General features: G+C 42.8%; 1 protein-coding gene across 1 annotated transcript in view; it reads right to left on the reverse strand.

Annotated features, from left to right (window-relative positions):
- col5a3a (collagen, type V, alpha 3a) overlaps nt 1-15,072 on the reverse strand; it is a 45,755-nt gene extending 30,683 nt beyond the window's left edge. The window contains exons 1-5 of the mRNA XM_031867716.1: nt 14,811-15,072; nt 6,199-6,366; nt 5,704-5,920; nt 5,145-5,307; nt 558-680 (exon numbers count right to left, since the gene is read on the reverse strand). Of these exons, the coding sequence (XP_031723576.1) occupies nt 558-680; nt 5,145-5,307; nt 5,704-5,920; nt 6,199-6,366; nt 14,811-14,895 (756 nt within the window). The 5' untranslated portion in view covers nt 14,896-15,072. The remainder of the gene's footprint in view (nt 1-557; nt 681-5,144; nt 5,308-5,703; nt 5,921-6,198; nt 6,367-14,810) is intronic.
- Nucleotides 15,073-15,778: the final 706 nt, after the last annotated feature.

Genomic DNA, 15,778 nt, shown 5'->3' on the forward strand with positions numbered 1-15,778 from the left:
GTGTGTGTGTGTGTGTGTGTGTGTGTGTGTGTGTGTGTGTGTGTGTGAGTGTGTTTGTGTGTGTGTGTGTTTGTGTGTGTGTGAGAGAGAGCACCTGACCTTAAGAATGCTCCACTGCTGGCTGCATTTAAAAGAAGACACTTATTCTTTGACGGATAGCCTGTTCTATCTTAATCGCTCAAGTCTCTTTTCGCAAACACTCAGTCATTTGCACTGTACTCAGACCTCTTCTTGGCTGGGGCTGTTGGCCGCTTGTAAATCCTATCTTAGGGACACATAGCTCTATTGATGGACATGCTTGAGCTCGTTTTACTGGTTGGCTGTGAAGCAAGGGCTTCTGCAAGTCCACTTTAGCTCATCATATTTCTTAAAACGTATTATAAAACACAGGGCCTCAAAGGAAATGTGGAAAACACAATGAAACAATAGAATGAATTGAGAGATCCGGACCTTTGTGTCTGCAAGCAATTAAGGTGACCTGAAGCTGTACCCCACTCTATCAGCTGTCTGTAGAACTGTTCTAGTAGGCGTTGCCTCCTGTTGGTGGCAGTACTGACCTCCTGCAGGGCCAGGGATTTGCTGTTGTAGGGCAAAGCAGAGTCACAGTCTGGTATGTAGTTTACACAGTAGTTAGCAGCAGCCTGCGGGTCCTCCAGGATGAGTAGTTGCTGAATATCTCCCTGAAATAAACCAGAAAGCAGACAGAAATGATAGGCAAGCGTAGTACATAATGGCAGGCAGGGGAGTCTTCTCAATGGAGCATTGACAGAAACATACAGCTGCTGCTATACAGCACAGTGAAGAGATATTTCATGGACCAGAAGACTGAACGTGTGACACTAACGACACTATGAGAACAACAAAACTGTCCGCATACCTAGATGTAAAGCAAATTATAATACAGTAGCATCATCACACTGTCAGTACTGGTGCAATCGCTACTGACTATTGCTTTTTTGTGTGTTCCCATAAGTCCAGGAGGGGCTTGATTGTGTACACAAAACAGTCAAATAGCTCTCTCACCCCCCTGTCAGGACCTTTCACTTCCCATCCTGCCCCAGAGGCATAGCCAGTGTTTATAAAATAACATGCACAGAGACTGCACTGCTGGGCCCTGCAGCTCTGAGCCCAGAGCCTCTGTTAGCTTTAATGGCCTTACACTCATCTCAGCATCACTCTAGTCTTCTGTGCACATTACATAATTACATAATGCTTTGTAGTGCTGAGATAACTAGTCGATTAATTCTCAATTGATGTATTAAAGCACAACATTGTCAAGTAAAATACCAAACAGTGGTTTACAAATGCTTTTCTCAATTATGTATTACTTGAAAATAAGTATTAAGACAGCACTATTTATAAAACAAGTTAGGCTCAAACACATTTTAATGGGCTTTTTTCAATATTTTGATATTTTACAAGTTAAATAATAAATAAAGTAGTATATTACTATATATATAAAGTATATTCAACCGATTATTTGATAGTGAAAATCCCTGTACCTGCAGTGCTAATTCTCTGAGACGCAAGTCAGGAAGTAATTCAATAAAAACAAAATGCAGGCGGCCCCTTGGCACGATGTTTGACAACGTTTAGATGACATTAACGATAAGAATCTATGTAACTGACAGGCCATTGCAAACATATTGCCTGGTGAAATGTTATCCAGGGACAGCTGGGCAGTCATTTGCAATAAATCGAGTCAGATTAACTGCTTGATGTTGTGGTAATTATAGTCCCATTGTAATCTCTTTAATAAAGCTTTAGTGGCCAGAGGTGAAATAAATCAAAACATATCGCTTCTCCGTTACCGGCCACTAGCTCATATATCTTCTACTACAGCTCACGCCTTATTATCATTAATAGAAGTCTACGCAAAGTCTGGATCACCGTATAGAAAACTGTAAACATAGGAATGACTGTGGACATTATGCTTTAGTTTATGACATCAAACATGAAAGTTGTTATCCATTTATCATTTTTTCTTACTGTTATAGCCACAAGCCAGCGTCAACCAAAAGGAAATTATTGCACTCTGAGGTGAGAGACAGATAGGAGTGAGAGAGAAAGGCAACGGGGATAGTTAATCCAATCTCAATTTGAGATCAAAGGCAACACTTTCACAGAGACGTTTTCCTGTTTTTCTTGCCTAGCAGGGGCTCTCTCCTCTAGAAACACACGGCGAGTTAAGTGCTGCTCAAAATCATGCATGCTCTGCCGTTCTCCATTCAGGACGGGGCAAGGACATCTGAAGAGACATTAGTTGACTTGCTGAAAAAGGAAAACACCTCAGCTGAATCCATAAATTTCTGATGGCTCGCAAACATCCCGCATGAGGTCACACATGGCGCTGTTGGCAAAGGTTCGTTGGTGTTTCAGAGAGTGACCCCTCTGCTTTCCCCTGCTGTCTGCAATAATGTGGGTGGTGCCAGCTAGCCAACAGTCATACTGATTAACTAGACCTTATATGAGGTACTGTCCTCTCAGTTGTGTCTTAGTCAGATCTCGATCTCTTAAAAAGTAACGTATGCTCTTGCGTGAGTCACGATCTAGTGTGGGTGAAGGAGCAACTGTAATAAAACAGAATTTTCCAAACTTCTCATTTGCTGAAAGTGCAACAGATGATCATGACTAACCTAACATCTGACCACAATCAGACATGAGTAATTACCGGATATGACGACTTGAACAGACCTTGTGTGCTAAAATAATGGGATTGCAAAATCTTCAAATAAAGCTGCCCTTGAATGATATGTGTAACAGATCTTGGCTTCGACGTGCATGTAACAGTGTGACAAAAACATCTAATTTCCAGTACTAATCGAGATGGAAAGGATCTGAATTTCCCAACAAATAAACGCTGGTCTGGATCTTGTCTAAGCAGTCAGCGTGTTGAGGGCACATACAAAGGGCACGCAGCTGCCAAGGAGCACAACCAGACTTGCGGACAGCCTGAGGTTTGCAAATATGTTGAGTCTGAACACCAAACTTGTGTAGTCATTTGTAGTGCAATCTGGAAGCAATAGAGACATTAGTGGCTGACCACGGTCCCCATACTCCCACGCTGAGCTCCCATGCTGGGAGAACTGGGCCAGAACACCAGCCTCCTCCCCGGAACCAGGGCCTGGGAACAGAGGCCCAGAGGTCAGCCTGCGTTCTCTCCTCCCCTGGTACCAGCCTCGCCCGGGATGTACACGGATGCTTAGATATGCACAGCCAGACATACAGAGCTGTCAATGCACGCTGCAAATGCACACACTGAAACTCATATTTACCATCACATGTATCAATGAAAAATCTGAAACAGATGGCTCATTTGAGGATTTTTCACTTCCTCCACAGAAAGCAAGATATTAAGAATCAATTTTAGTGCAAATTTTGATCGACATGAAAACAATAACCACAATGGATTGGACTAAGGATGGAACTGAGGGCTTTTTAAGTCATCACCACAAATAATGTATCATCATATATCTCTCTATGCATACGATGATGAATAAGGACAAGGCAGTGTTTTTGGAGCAAGGCCAAAAAATGAAACAAGCTCTATTGCTTCTGAAAAGGGAAATTTATAGAGCCCACGAGGAGACGCATTTCTTAACTGGAGTGGGAAGGGAAGGAAGGGAGTTGAGAGTAACTTATAGTTTTTATATATGATGATTTTAATGTAAAGTGTCTTTGAGTTTTATGAAAAGCGCTATATAAATAAAATGTATTATTATTATTATTATTATTATTATAGCATGGGAGGGGCAGCTGAGGTTAAGTGAGGTCATAGGGAAGGTAAGGTTTGGAAAGTAGTTCTTGACTACACACGCAAAACCCAAAAGCAGTAGGTGTTTACTTGTCAGGACCATGGACATCCGGTTTTCTCCTGGTGAAAGTGAGGAAGGCTGTGGTTTCTGTCTATTAGGCAAATAGGGAGTAATAACAACCCTCCCTCGCTACTCTCTTAAAGTTTAATAGTATGTTACCCTTTGCAAACTGTGGGATGTTCTCTGGACACTGAGGGGACAGAGAAACTTGACTGTACCTCATGCCTCTGTCTGTCTTTCATTTTCTTTCTTGCTCCTTTGCTAAGCAGACAGACCCCTGAGGGCATGACAGGGGAAGGGGCTTGAGCTGATCTCTATGTCATGCTGTGGGCGAGAGATTTAGACTGGAGCCTCACTGGGAATGACAATGGAGCAAGGCTTGCATATTGTCATGGGAAGCACAGAGAATGACTCATGACGATAAAGGTTACTGCTGAGAAAACGAGCTGAGCTTAGTTTGAAGCGTCTTGCTCCTCCATGTTTTCCCAGCATATTGATACACATCAGGAAACATTTTCTAATGCCCTCAACTGAAGATATGTACTTCAACTTCAAAAAGGTTCAAACTATTTTATTTTTCTGGTAGACGCAATTTGGAATGAATTAAGCAGTAACTAAATCAGTGATACACTTCTCCTGCTGAGTGCTAAACAAATAAGAAAGTGTACAAGAACAAGAAGCAGGTATTTTTTTCTGCAAGAGGATGACCATCACAAGACATTACCGAACAACACACATTCACAGTCAAGCATGTTTCTAATGTCCAAATGCACAGCTGGCCGACAGTAATATACCGACAAGTCAAAAAAGCAAAGAGAATTTGTAATTTCTTGGCTTGATGAGGCTGGGCATGTCTGAACAGCCTTCCCCCCCCCCCCCTCTTCTTCTCTGCATTGCTTTGTTCTAGCAGCACTTGATTGACAGGAGACCCCTGTCACCCCATAGCCCCTTGAACCGTGATTTTCACTTTTAAATCTTTTCTTTAGTAGCTATAAAGATCGTAAATTCAACTCATATTCAGCTTATTCCACCACTTTCCAGACACAAATATATATTGTATCATACTATAAAGATCATAAACAATATGATGTCCTGTATATGGTAATGCATTCATGTCTCCTGTGATTAAACCTATACCTAATAACACAAAGTCCACATGATACTGACCCTCATATATTGCATTCTGTTTACCTCAATGCACAAATGCACAAAAAAACACACATGCTGGCAACGGTATTCTCCAGTACATGGTCTGTGTTCAAATTTGTTTGAACACAGCAAAGTAAATCGCTTGCTTTCAGAGGCTCCCATGCTTAAATAATGTCCTACCTCAAATACATCTTCGTCCAGCAGCCGTGTCCCAAACACAGTGACACCTGCTGTGCTGACTACAGCGTTGTCCCCTCGCAGCAGATCCAGGGTCTCTTTCCGCTGACAGTCCAGGTAGAGGGTCACAGACTTGCCCTGCACACTGTAGGCTATCCTGTGCCATCTGAAACAACACAGATATTTTGTCTGTTGCCCCGCAGAATCAGTGATGCAAAGAGCTGTTTCACACCTCTTTCAAGTCAAGCAATTCAGAAATGCCTTTGAGCCTGAGAGTGTGAAGGATTGATTTCCTTAACTCCTATGATCAAGTCAAATCACTGATGCAAGTGCTTCACAACCATCTTATTCCCTTAGGATCAATGTCAACAACATGAAGTGAGCTTTATCAATCAGCCCTGTCGGGAAAGTTATACATGAACAGTTAATATAAATTACACAGTGCTGGTAAACCTGATCTATTGAACACACAACATACAATGTGCAGTCAAATCAACAGAAAGGCACATGTGTCATTAATATCTGTTCTAATGGAGACGTCATAGGCCCTCAAACTACCCACTTTCCATCAGCCAGGTTGATCTTTTTGAAGATGGGATACATTTCTGGTGTGGGCTGCCCATGCTGGTCCTCGTACAGGAAGACGGGTGAACGGCCCACTTCCAGGCCCAGCTGCTGCACCCCCTGGTCATCATACACTGAAAGCAGGAAGAACTGGGAGCCCATTTTAGCTCGCACTGTAGCCATCACGGAGAAATTCTCAGGAAATATGGTTGAATCTGGGAAGGAGAGGAGAGGAGCTGTTAGAGAACAGCAGGGAGCCGATATTATATAACATGCAAGGCACCACCCACTGCCAGTGAGACCTTAGTGAAGATAATAATGATGAAAAATATTGCCCATGAAAGCAGTGAGTACCCACGAGGAGGGGTAAAAGGGAGTTCAAAGTCAGATCTCTGAATGATTTACTGAGGGAAGAAACACTCTCAAAAGTGACACATTTCAGGGCTTTTTTCCCCATCATTAGACATCTTCATTGGACAAATAAGTTCACTACCAGGGAAAATCTGTTTGGTTGGAGCACTGAGCTGAATCTTTTTGTCTATCTTGTAGGCCAGGTCCGGCTCCTCAAAGCCCCTCCTGCTGGTGCAGAGACCAGTCTCCAGAGACACCCCGTCCATGTACTCTGACAGTTCCAGCACTTGCAGAACATCAATGGGATCAGCTGGAAATGGAAAAAAAAGAAGCAATTTACACATTTTTATCGAGCAGATAGGAGAAACATGGTGGTGCGTTTTATTTCACGCTCACAGACTGTTGCTAATTATATCTCTTGAAATAAGATATTGATTCTTTTAAAAAAAGCGGATGTCCTGCTTTCTTATTATTGCTGTTTCTAGCATTGTGTGAAAAACTATAAAAATGACTTATGATAGGGTGGAACTTGTGGCAGACTGTGGCAGCATGTTTTTAGTTATGTCAGTGTAACACTTAATCTCTGCCAGTGTGACAGCACTTTGTTGTCTGGCTCAGTTAAGTGCTGGTTGTTACCGAGCTGAAGAGCAGGGTTTAGTGTGGCTGGAGGCTTCCTGCTTCCTAGGAGTCGGAAGAGACGGGCTCCTCTGAGATGTGGCGGCAGGTGGCCAGGCTTCTTGTGTGGGTGTTATTATAGGATAGGGGTGGTACACAGTCTAACCCATAATCCTACTGCAGCACACCTGACAGCTGACACCTGTACCAGAGAGCAACAATATGTCCGCATCGCATTCATCACAATTTCAACATTTCACTGGCACAAATAAGCACATCAGTGATTTATATATTCTCTCTGCTAAAACATCTGTTCTGACAAATCAGCTAGTTCTGTATTGAACCTTCAAAAGCTTATTTTCCTGAAGAACAAAAAAATTTAAATTCTGCCAATATTATTTTTTTATTTGTTCTCCATGCAATCCCCTTTGTTTCAGGTGGTTTTCAAAAGTGCGTCTAAATATCTGGAAACAAGTCAGGATAAGGCCAATTGGTGCAATAATATCAACAGATGGTATTCTCATTAAAACTCTTGAAACAAGTTGACTTTAATAACAAACAGGAGAACGGCTCTTATGATTTGTTAAGATTGGGGATTTATTTGATGAACAAATGCCTCCGTAGATATGCGGTTTCTCCCAGTGTTGGTCCTCTCATTACAGTGAGCCTGAGCTTTATTTGCAGTCATGTTATCAGATGTTCTCTTGATAAAGTGCTGCCGTGAGCATGAGCCAGGATCAGAGTTTTTTGGCGCTGCCAGACTCCCACCAGCTGCTAGTGAGAGCCGTTTCAGGGCAACTCAGCACTTAGCATTCCAGGCATCTGAAAAGAGGATCCTAAACCCAAATTGCCTCCTGTAGCTCTTGCCGCTCATACAGAGCTGGCCTTTTATTCTCCTTGTTAATTAAACATGTGGAGAGGGTATACCGATGCCCAGACATTGCTTGCAGAAAAACACCACGTTACATTTTATGGCATTATTTATTTGCATAGCAGAGGCCATTTATTGCAAGCAGCTTTGAGAGCCCAGTCCCCTAGCATGGCAACAGGGTTGTAAATAGGTTAAGCTGTGAATTACAGCCAGGCTCCAACAATAGAAAACATTAGGTACAGATCTAAAGGTATTTAAGACCTTAAGGCTTGAATTTTGAATTTATATAAAGAAGCAGTGTAAATTAAATAATTACAGACGTTGCTGGCTTCTAACAACAGAAAACTCAGGCAGTTATATGTGCGAGTGGCACCAGTAACCCAGCCACACACAGTCTTTTGGGATTATTTTCAAATCTGCTCTAGCCATTGTGACAGTGAACAAAGACCTAAATGTCAAGGAATAAGGTATTGACTTTAAAAGGTCACAAACAAGTCACCCACATTTAAATCAAGACACTGGCATTGTTTCTGACTTCCCATTCTCACATTCACATGAAGGCTTTTTTGTCTTTTTGCCCTGATGAAATAAAATAAATTGACAATTCTGGTTAAGTTTGCAAATAAAGTCAAAAGGCTAGCTGCATCCTTGATTGCCCTGATCAGACTGCCACTTCAGAGGCAAAGAACAAAGACCCGCCCTCTCTTTTATTCTTGTAGCTAAAAGCTGAAAGATGCTTTATTCAATTTACAGAGCATTAATACAGCAGCAAACAACTATTTGCTATGTAGAAATGTAGTGGAGTAATGTCTACCTGAGCAGAGAATGAGGTCTCTCTCCCTCTGTGTGTGTTGTAATCCGAGCTTTTCTGAGCTTTATTTACATATAGTTTATGCCCCACTGACTAGCTCACTGATGCTGCTCTGCACGGCCTCATACGGCAGTTACAGCTGATGGTTGTTGTGGAACATGGAACACATCCTCTGGGTCCCCGTCTTTTGCTGCCGTTAGCACTGTTACCGCCGTTAGCAGCACTTGTTAGCAGCCGCGAGCCATCGCTATGTTGAGAGCTGCTGAGAGGCAGTAGAAATGTTCCCAATCTCATATATAGCACCTTTAAATACATATCTGCCTTTCTTTCAAAGCACAGCAGTTTACTTAGCATGTTACGTCATGTCTGGGTCCTAGTCTTTGATATTTATATTTAACTCCAAATGAGCTCTTTGGAGCTCTGTTGTGGCCTTAACTCCAAATCAATTTCCTTTGGGATAGCAAAGTCTAAAGTTGGTGTTTTAGTCAAAGGTCAGAATCCAGTAAACAAATCTCTCCCACAGTAAATATCTATCTTGTTATTTCTCTATCTCTCATACATACTCATGCACTGGGAGAGAGGTCATAAGGCAGGGATGTTTGGAACAGGCTGAATAGTTCTAAATTGAAGCAGCATGGGTCTAATTATACAGAATCCTTGGGTTTCTGTCTGGAGCAGCACCTGACAAAATGGTCTAAAAATATTTTGATTAATTTCAAGTAATCCAAAGATGAGACGTGAGTGCAACCCATGAACCATATAAAGTACATTTCTGCCTCAATGTAACTCAACTATGAGTTTTAAAAATAACCATTGTCCTGTTGTTCCAGCTACGGTCTGTCAGGATACTGTTGACCTCTTACACTCTCAAGACAACAGAGAACAGTCAAGATGTGCAACAAGGCCAAAGGGAGAAATCTGAGACAAGCAGCAGAACTTCCTCCAAAAAAAAAGAAACCGCATTCACAATGATCTGTCAGTCAAACATGCAGGGAATAATAGGCATCCCACATCCAAGTGTGCAAAGTAAACTGTTGTGAAGAAAGTTTAGGAAGCTGATTCAAAGAACGTGGGAAAAACTTGTGCTGGACTTTAGAGGATGCAAGCAACAACATCTGCTGCGAGCAACAACATCAAAAGCTTGTTGAATTCATGCATGACCCACATAGAATACAAACAAGTTCCTGTGGAGTATCCTGTATTTCACCATATCAATACCACCACCGGTGATTCTGCAGTCAAGAGCAAAACCCCAAGCGTGTGGCAGGCGGCCATATAAACTCTGGATCCATGAAGCAATCAATAAAAGAGAGTTATCTATTCCTTGCTTTGGATCCATTTGTGTCACCTTAAGTTGAGCCAATGCTTGCAGCATTACCTATCCTGCAGCACTGACTGTCTGAGCAGGCTTTGCTTGCATCTCATTAGGCTTTGTAGTAGTCGTGTCCTTACAGGACCTCACCTGTCAAATGATGTTACTTCTAGAGAAGCGAGAGGCTGAGTGTAAATTAGATCAACACATGGTATGGCCACTGACAGAACTTGCGATCTTGATGGTTATTCTGTCGGCCTGGGCAGCGCGGTACCCCCACCACTCAATGATATGGCTCCACGTGTTTGATATAGCATCGTAGAATCTCTCAGGACTAATGAGTCAGAGTGTTTTCCAATCACACCAAAAGGTCAGAGTACATGGGAACTGGGAAGGAGCTGAAATATCCAGCAATTTCACCGACATCTGGCATTTCTGCCTTTTCTTTTTTTTCTTGTACTTTTTTCAATGAGACAACCGTCTCTGTCCAGCAACAGAGCTGTCCACAGTCTTCCTGACAGAAAAAGAGCTAAACACTCCACCTCACAGATTATGCTCTATGCCCCGGAAAATGCCACCAAACAGTCTCCATCTGTGTATGTTCTCTGGCTTTTGTGACACTTGACACAGTCTCTCCGTGCCCAGCGGTCATACAACTCAGCACCAATTAGGTCATACATGGACATAATGTGTGCTCTGTGTTTCTAAAGCAAATGTCTCTGAAGACATTCTTTATGACTCACACCACCTACACTCCCAGCTCAGCCTGAAAAGACCCCTCGCACACACACAGAATACCACTCTGTCAGAAACGATTGCACCTGGAAACGGGAATTTTAACGAGAAATGAAGCCAAAATGAATCTGGGTAATGATAGTCTCCCATAGTATCTTGGACCACACCCTGACATGAGGGGAGGAAAAGCAGCTTTCCTTCTGAAATACCAAAGAACATATTGACGGGGCATTTCTACATAAAACGTAAAAGCGACAAGCTGCAACACACATATGGTGATTAAATAATGAAAAATCTGAGACAGATCCAGTGGAAGTGGTTGAATAAATCAAGACACAGTTTCTCTCAGGCTCCATGAAGAACAGCCTTAATCTAATTAGCAGTGGGTGTGACCTTTTGTCTGGGTCACCGCTGTGTGTGGACAAGAGCACTGTGAGGTGCAGGAGAGCTAATACACGCTATGAACAAATGTAGCACATGAACAGACAAATAAGATTGATGAATAAGATTGCTTGTACTGAAATTCACACTAGTTTGACCTGCACACGCTGTTTATATGCAGCTCTATTATAACACCCACAGAAGGGGAAAAAACAGCACTTTGGGCCTCTAACCTAGTCAAGATGAATCACTATTATTTTAGCTGTCAAACACTTTGCTCTTTTCCTTGTAAAAAAAGAGGTTATTGAAACAAAGAAGAGCATATTGAAGCATCGATGACAAATGTAAATTTACTGTAACATAAGGACATTTGTTGGGCTGGAAGTATGCAAACTGAGAGGCAGTGATAGCTATCGCACTGAACGTGCTTTGTGGTTGGGTCTGGTTTGAGTTATCGCAGAGAGTTTAGGAGCAAGTCAAGTCAGCGGTTGTATAGACGACTGCTGGGAACGGCTTTAAACATATTCTGAAGGGTTATGAAGTCATGAATATTATTAAGAGACAATGACAGCGATGATGGAAGTGACCAACAGTCAGTGCCTAGCATTGAGTCTTTAATTCATCTTATTTTATGTATATATGTACATATATATATGTATATATATATATGTGTATATTTATATATATATATATATATATATTGCCTTGCCTTGTAGCTCTTCCTATATATATATATGCATATGCATATGAAATGCCTGCTGAATATGGGTCAGTGTCTTGTTACTTTTGGTGTTGAAGCTGCAAGATTCTGGTGGCATGTGGTTACACATTTCCTTCCAAATCACATCAGCACCACATTCTTGAATCTCCACAGTTTGTTCTCGTCATGTTTGTTCACAGCATGATGGGCCGACAGGCCAAAAGCAGCTTGGCCCATAGAGAAAACACCTGCCCCTCAAAGCCCATAACTGGACAGGCCCTCCACAGACACATTTGTACTTCTATACTTGTGAGGATGTTCTTTTTACTGCTCTGACAACAGCAAATCCATTCCCTAACCATAATTTCCACTGCATGATAACCACCGACCCCTTAACCTAGCCTGACGCCATTTCAACTAAACTCACTTTAAGAGGTGGGGGTTTAAAATGACCTGATCTTTTCTCATCTTTTTATCTTTCTGAGGATATCAGGTCCTCGTAAATATGCAACATAACACACCACCCCAACAAATACAAACACAAGTGCGCTCACAGAATTTCGAATGCACATTTTCATACATACCTCAGGCACAGAGGATTAACATGCAAGTGTACACATGACCAAGCCCATTCAAGTTTCAGCCCCAAGCTGTCATTTGGTCTCTCAGACATCATAACATTGAGGCAGCTATTATGATGTGTAACCCCAGAGCTGGCAAAAATCAAAGAATAACACTAAATGCTACACACACACACAGCCTTGTGTCAGACAGGTATATACACATGCTCCTTTAGAAGTTATGATCCTTGTACTTCTGAGGGACGTTTTAAAGAAATTCTTAACAAGTTGTGGGCAGCTTAGTGTCTAAAGGACACTTGGCAGGTTCAGAGAAGTTGAACAATGAGCTAGGTCCGGATGTCACTGAGGGTAGCATCTTGTTTCAGAGACTCTACAGATGGCTTTGGAGGGAAAGCTTTACTACTGTTGCCACAGTAGTGCATGTGATGGATGGCTATTATAAAACTGTTCTGAGGCCCATAAAGTGGGATAAAGAGGCAGATGACATGTAAGTAGACACTGCAAAGAAGGCAGCCCCTCTGATGTCTGCTCATTGCAATTCTACAAGGAACATCTTCAACTAGTCCCACAGAAAGCTTCTTGAATCATCCAGTGATGAGAAACTCAGAGCCATAGAGGCTTGAGGGGAAGGGATTTACCGAGCTTCTGGAAGCCAGATGTGTGTTGAATACTATAGATTGCAGTCCGGCACCATAAAGTGTTTAAGCAAAAGTTCTACATATTTAAAGACTTGGGGGAACTCCAAACAGTTTGCCTCATCAAAAAGTCTGATGAGCAGTTTGATATGGCACTTGCAGCATCAGCAACTAGGGACACACATCAGCATGGCTGACACTTCTGATGTTTAATGTTTTCATGACAGAAACACAAACTCACAAAACAGAAGAAAACGCTAGCGCTGTAACAGGCGTACAATTCCTCTTTTCCTGTTCTCTATCCTGCTAATTTTGGCTGCGTTTTTCCATTTGTTTTGCTTTGCCACTAATTTGTTGCTGGATCAAAGGCGAACAAGGCTTGATGTCCTCCTTTGGGAGTCTGGTGCAGAATTGGCAAGGAGGCTCGATCAAACGGGACACAGTGAGGGGGGCTGTATGCACGATTTCCCCTCTCTCGTAGAACCAGTCAAGGATGAGGCAGGGCAAGAGCAAGAGAACGGTGATGTAAAAGAAGAGATAAGGCATATAGAATGAAAACAAACACTGCCTATTCCCGGGAACAGAAAAAAAATAAAAGAAGGAAAGGAAAAACTGAGCAAAAATGTGTTGAGGCAAAAGAACAGAGGATTTTAACTGAAACTAGCCGTGGACGTGTGCAAGAATTTCTCACTTCCTGTAAGCAAACATGACTACAAAGTCCTCTCATCTCTGCTGAACACACACAGAAAGCATATGGGAAAACATTCTGGCACTGTAATACACACACACACATGCACGCAAACACGCACAGATGCAAACACTTTATCAAGCACATGCACGTGTCTGAGACCGCCATATCAGCACCGCCATATGTCCCATGCACTTTAAAATCATCTCAGCCCCTCACTTCACAGGCCCTCATTAGATAGCGTTGGACACCACAGCTGCTGAGCCACATGAATGTGATTATGTCAGTTGGCTCTCTTCCCCCTTGCCATCGCTTTATGTCAGCCAATTCCAACAAATCCTGCCAGCCATAACGTGGGTGCATGTGAAAAGCCACCAGCGGAAAAAAGAGCCATCTTTAAGCACTCCTGGTGACCAGGGTTAAGTCCTGCTGTTGGGGCATGTCGCTCCACCAGGGAGTCTCTAAACCCCAACACCTGCAACAAGAGTCTGCTGCCGGTTGGAGATACATAGGACACAGCCACAGGGCATGGAGACCTGTGTGGGTGACAGATAGCAGTGGGCCAAATGACATACAATATATATGCACAAGCTGATCCGTTTCTGGCTATCTTGGGAAAAGGGAAGTCTTAAAATGGGTGCAGCACTTGCTGAACAATCCTGAAAGTGCTACAAATGTGGACACTGTGATAGACAGACAGAGAGTGACAGATGTTTGACAGAGACCAGGCCCTCTTCTTACAGGTGGATTATGAAAAAAAAAGTCCAGCTATTTCACTCCTATACAAGACATACTGCGACTAAAGTGTGTGAAATATGAGCTGAGCTATAGTCACCTGCAATAGAAAATGTAAGATATTTAAGTGTGCCAGAATAATCATAACTAAGTCAGTAAGAGTGTTAGTGCTAAGCGCCTTCACTTAAGACCTATGTGAGCAGAGGGCACATTAAACGGATCCATGACAGGAATTTTAATCTACTCGGTTCGGTCAGTGTTCAGGCATTCACCTCTTTCTCAAGCCAACGTTAAACCTGTTTCACAGCAAACCGACGCTGGTCACAAGCAAACGCAAACGTGACATCATCTCCCGGAGGGGTCGCTGCACGTCCTCCAGCTCACCTGGCGCAGGAAGGAATAAGGACGCGTCCAAATTCAGAAGCTTTGAAATGTGTTCGATTAAAACGCAAGCTGGAGGAGGAAACGCCAAAATCAACCCGAATGGGCTTCTCCGTGCAACAACGCGGATAATTAATATGTGCGCATACAGAAAACAACTTGTGCGTAATTGCATTTGCGGGTTTGTGAGGGATCCAAAAGTGAAACTTAAAAATACAAGAGTAAAGAGTATGCTTTTGCGCCAATAACGTTCGAATAATGTTCGATGAAGTGGACAGCACATCATTCATGTTCAACGAGATACTTTACCAGTGTGTGTCGTCGTCACGTGAAGCAGGATACAAATAAATAGCGGTATTCTCCTGCGCGACTTGGTCCTTATTAAATGGTCCATCTTTCCAAGCGGAGACCCCCCCCTCCCCCCCTCTGCCTCCGCCACCAGAACTTTACACTGAAGTTATAATTGCAGGAACTCAGCGGCCATGCGGGGAGAAAAAGGAGAGAAGTCAGTCTGTAGTTCCACTTGCTTGATTGTTGGAGAAGTTTTGTTGTGGTGGCTCCTCTCAGTTTCGCTCTGCCCCTCTCATTCAATTTCTCCCTCTCACCATCACTCCCTCCCTCTGCTCTCCACCTCCTCCGCCTCTTCCCTCCCATATAGGACGCTCCTTGGACGCATGGATGAGATTGCGTTCCCAAATCACGTTTATAACTGACGAGAGTGTGTGGGGTCTCACTTCTTACACAGAAGTGTGTGGAGTACGACGCTGTCACATAGTAACCTGTCAGTTTTCTGATTTCTGCAGATCTAGTGTAAGCTATCCACATAGACTATACAAGTGGCACACCTATGATCAAAATAGATTTGATCAGGATGTCTGAGTGATAGAAAAGCGATGACTAGAATCATAATATTAATGATGATGGTGATTGTGATGATGATGATAATGGAGCCAAATGTTCTGATATGTCATTAGTTAGTTAACGGTCACTTCACAGTGAAGATCAGAGGTTTGAAGCTGGAGGATGTATCCAAGCTTTGAACTTCACTCACAGCGCACTACATAGTCCAATACATCTCAACATTAAAACACCCCGGGCCAGTTCACGGAGTAAAGTTTTTGCAGACCAGGCCAGGTTATCTCCACCATCAGTCTAATCTCAGCCCAGCATTGCTGCACTGATGCTTGTTCAGACCGGTGCTTGGCCACAGCGAGGCTGGAGGCTGAATCACCTCAGGTTAAAGGTCGTGGACTGCTAGTTCAGGGGCAGGCATATAC

This window comes from Anarrhichthys ocellatus, unplaced genomic scaffold (genome assembly GCF_004355925.1).
Source record: "Anarrhichthys ocellatus isolate YVR2014 unplaced genomic scaffold, GSC_Weel_1.0 scaffold40, whole genome shotgun sequence".
Taxonomy (NCBI): domain Eukaryota; kingdom Metazoa; phylum Chordata; class Actinopteri; order Perciformes; family Anarhichadidae; genus Anarrhichthys; species Anarrhichthys ocellatus.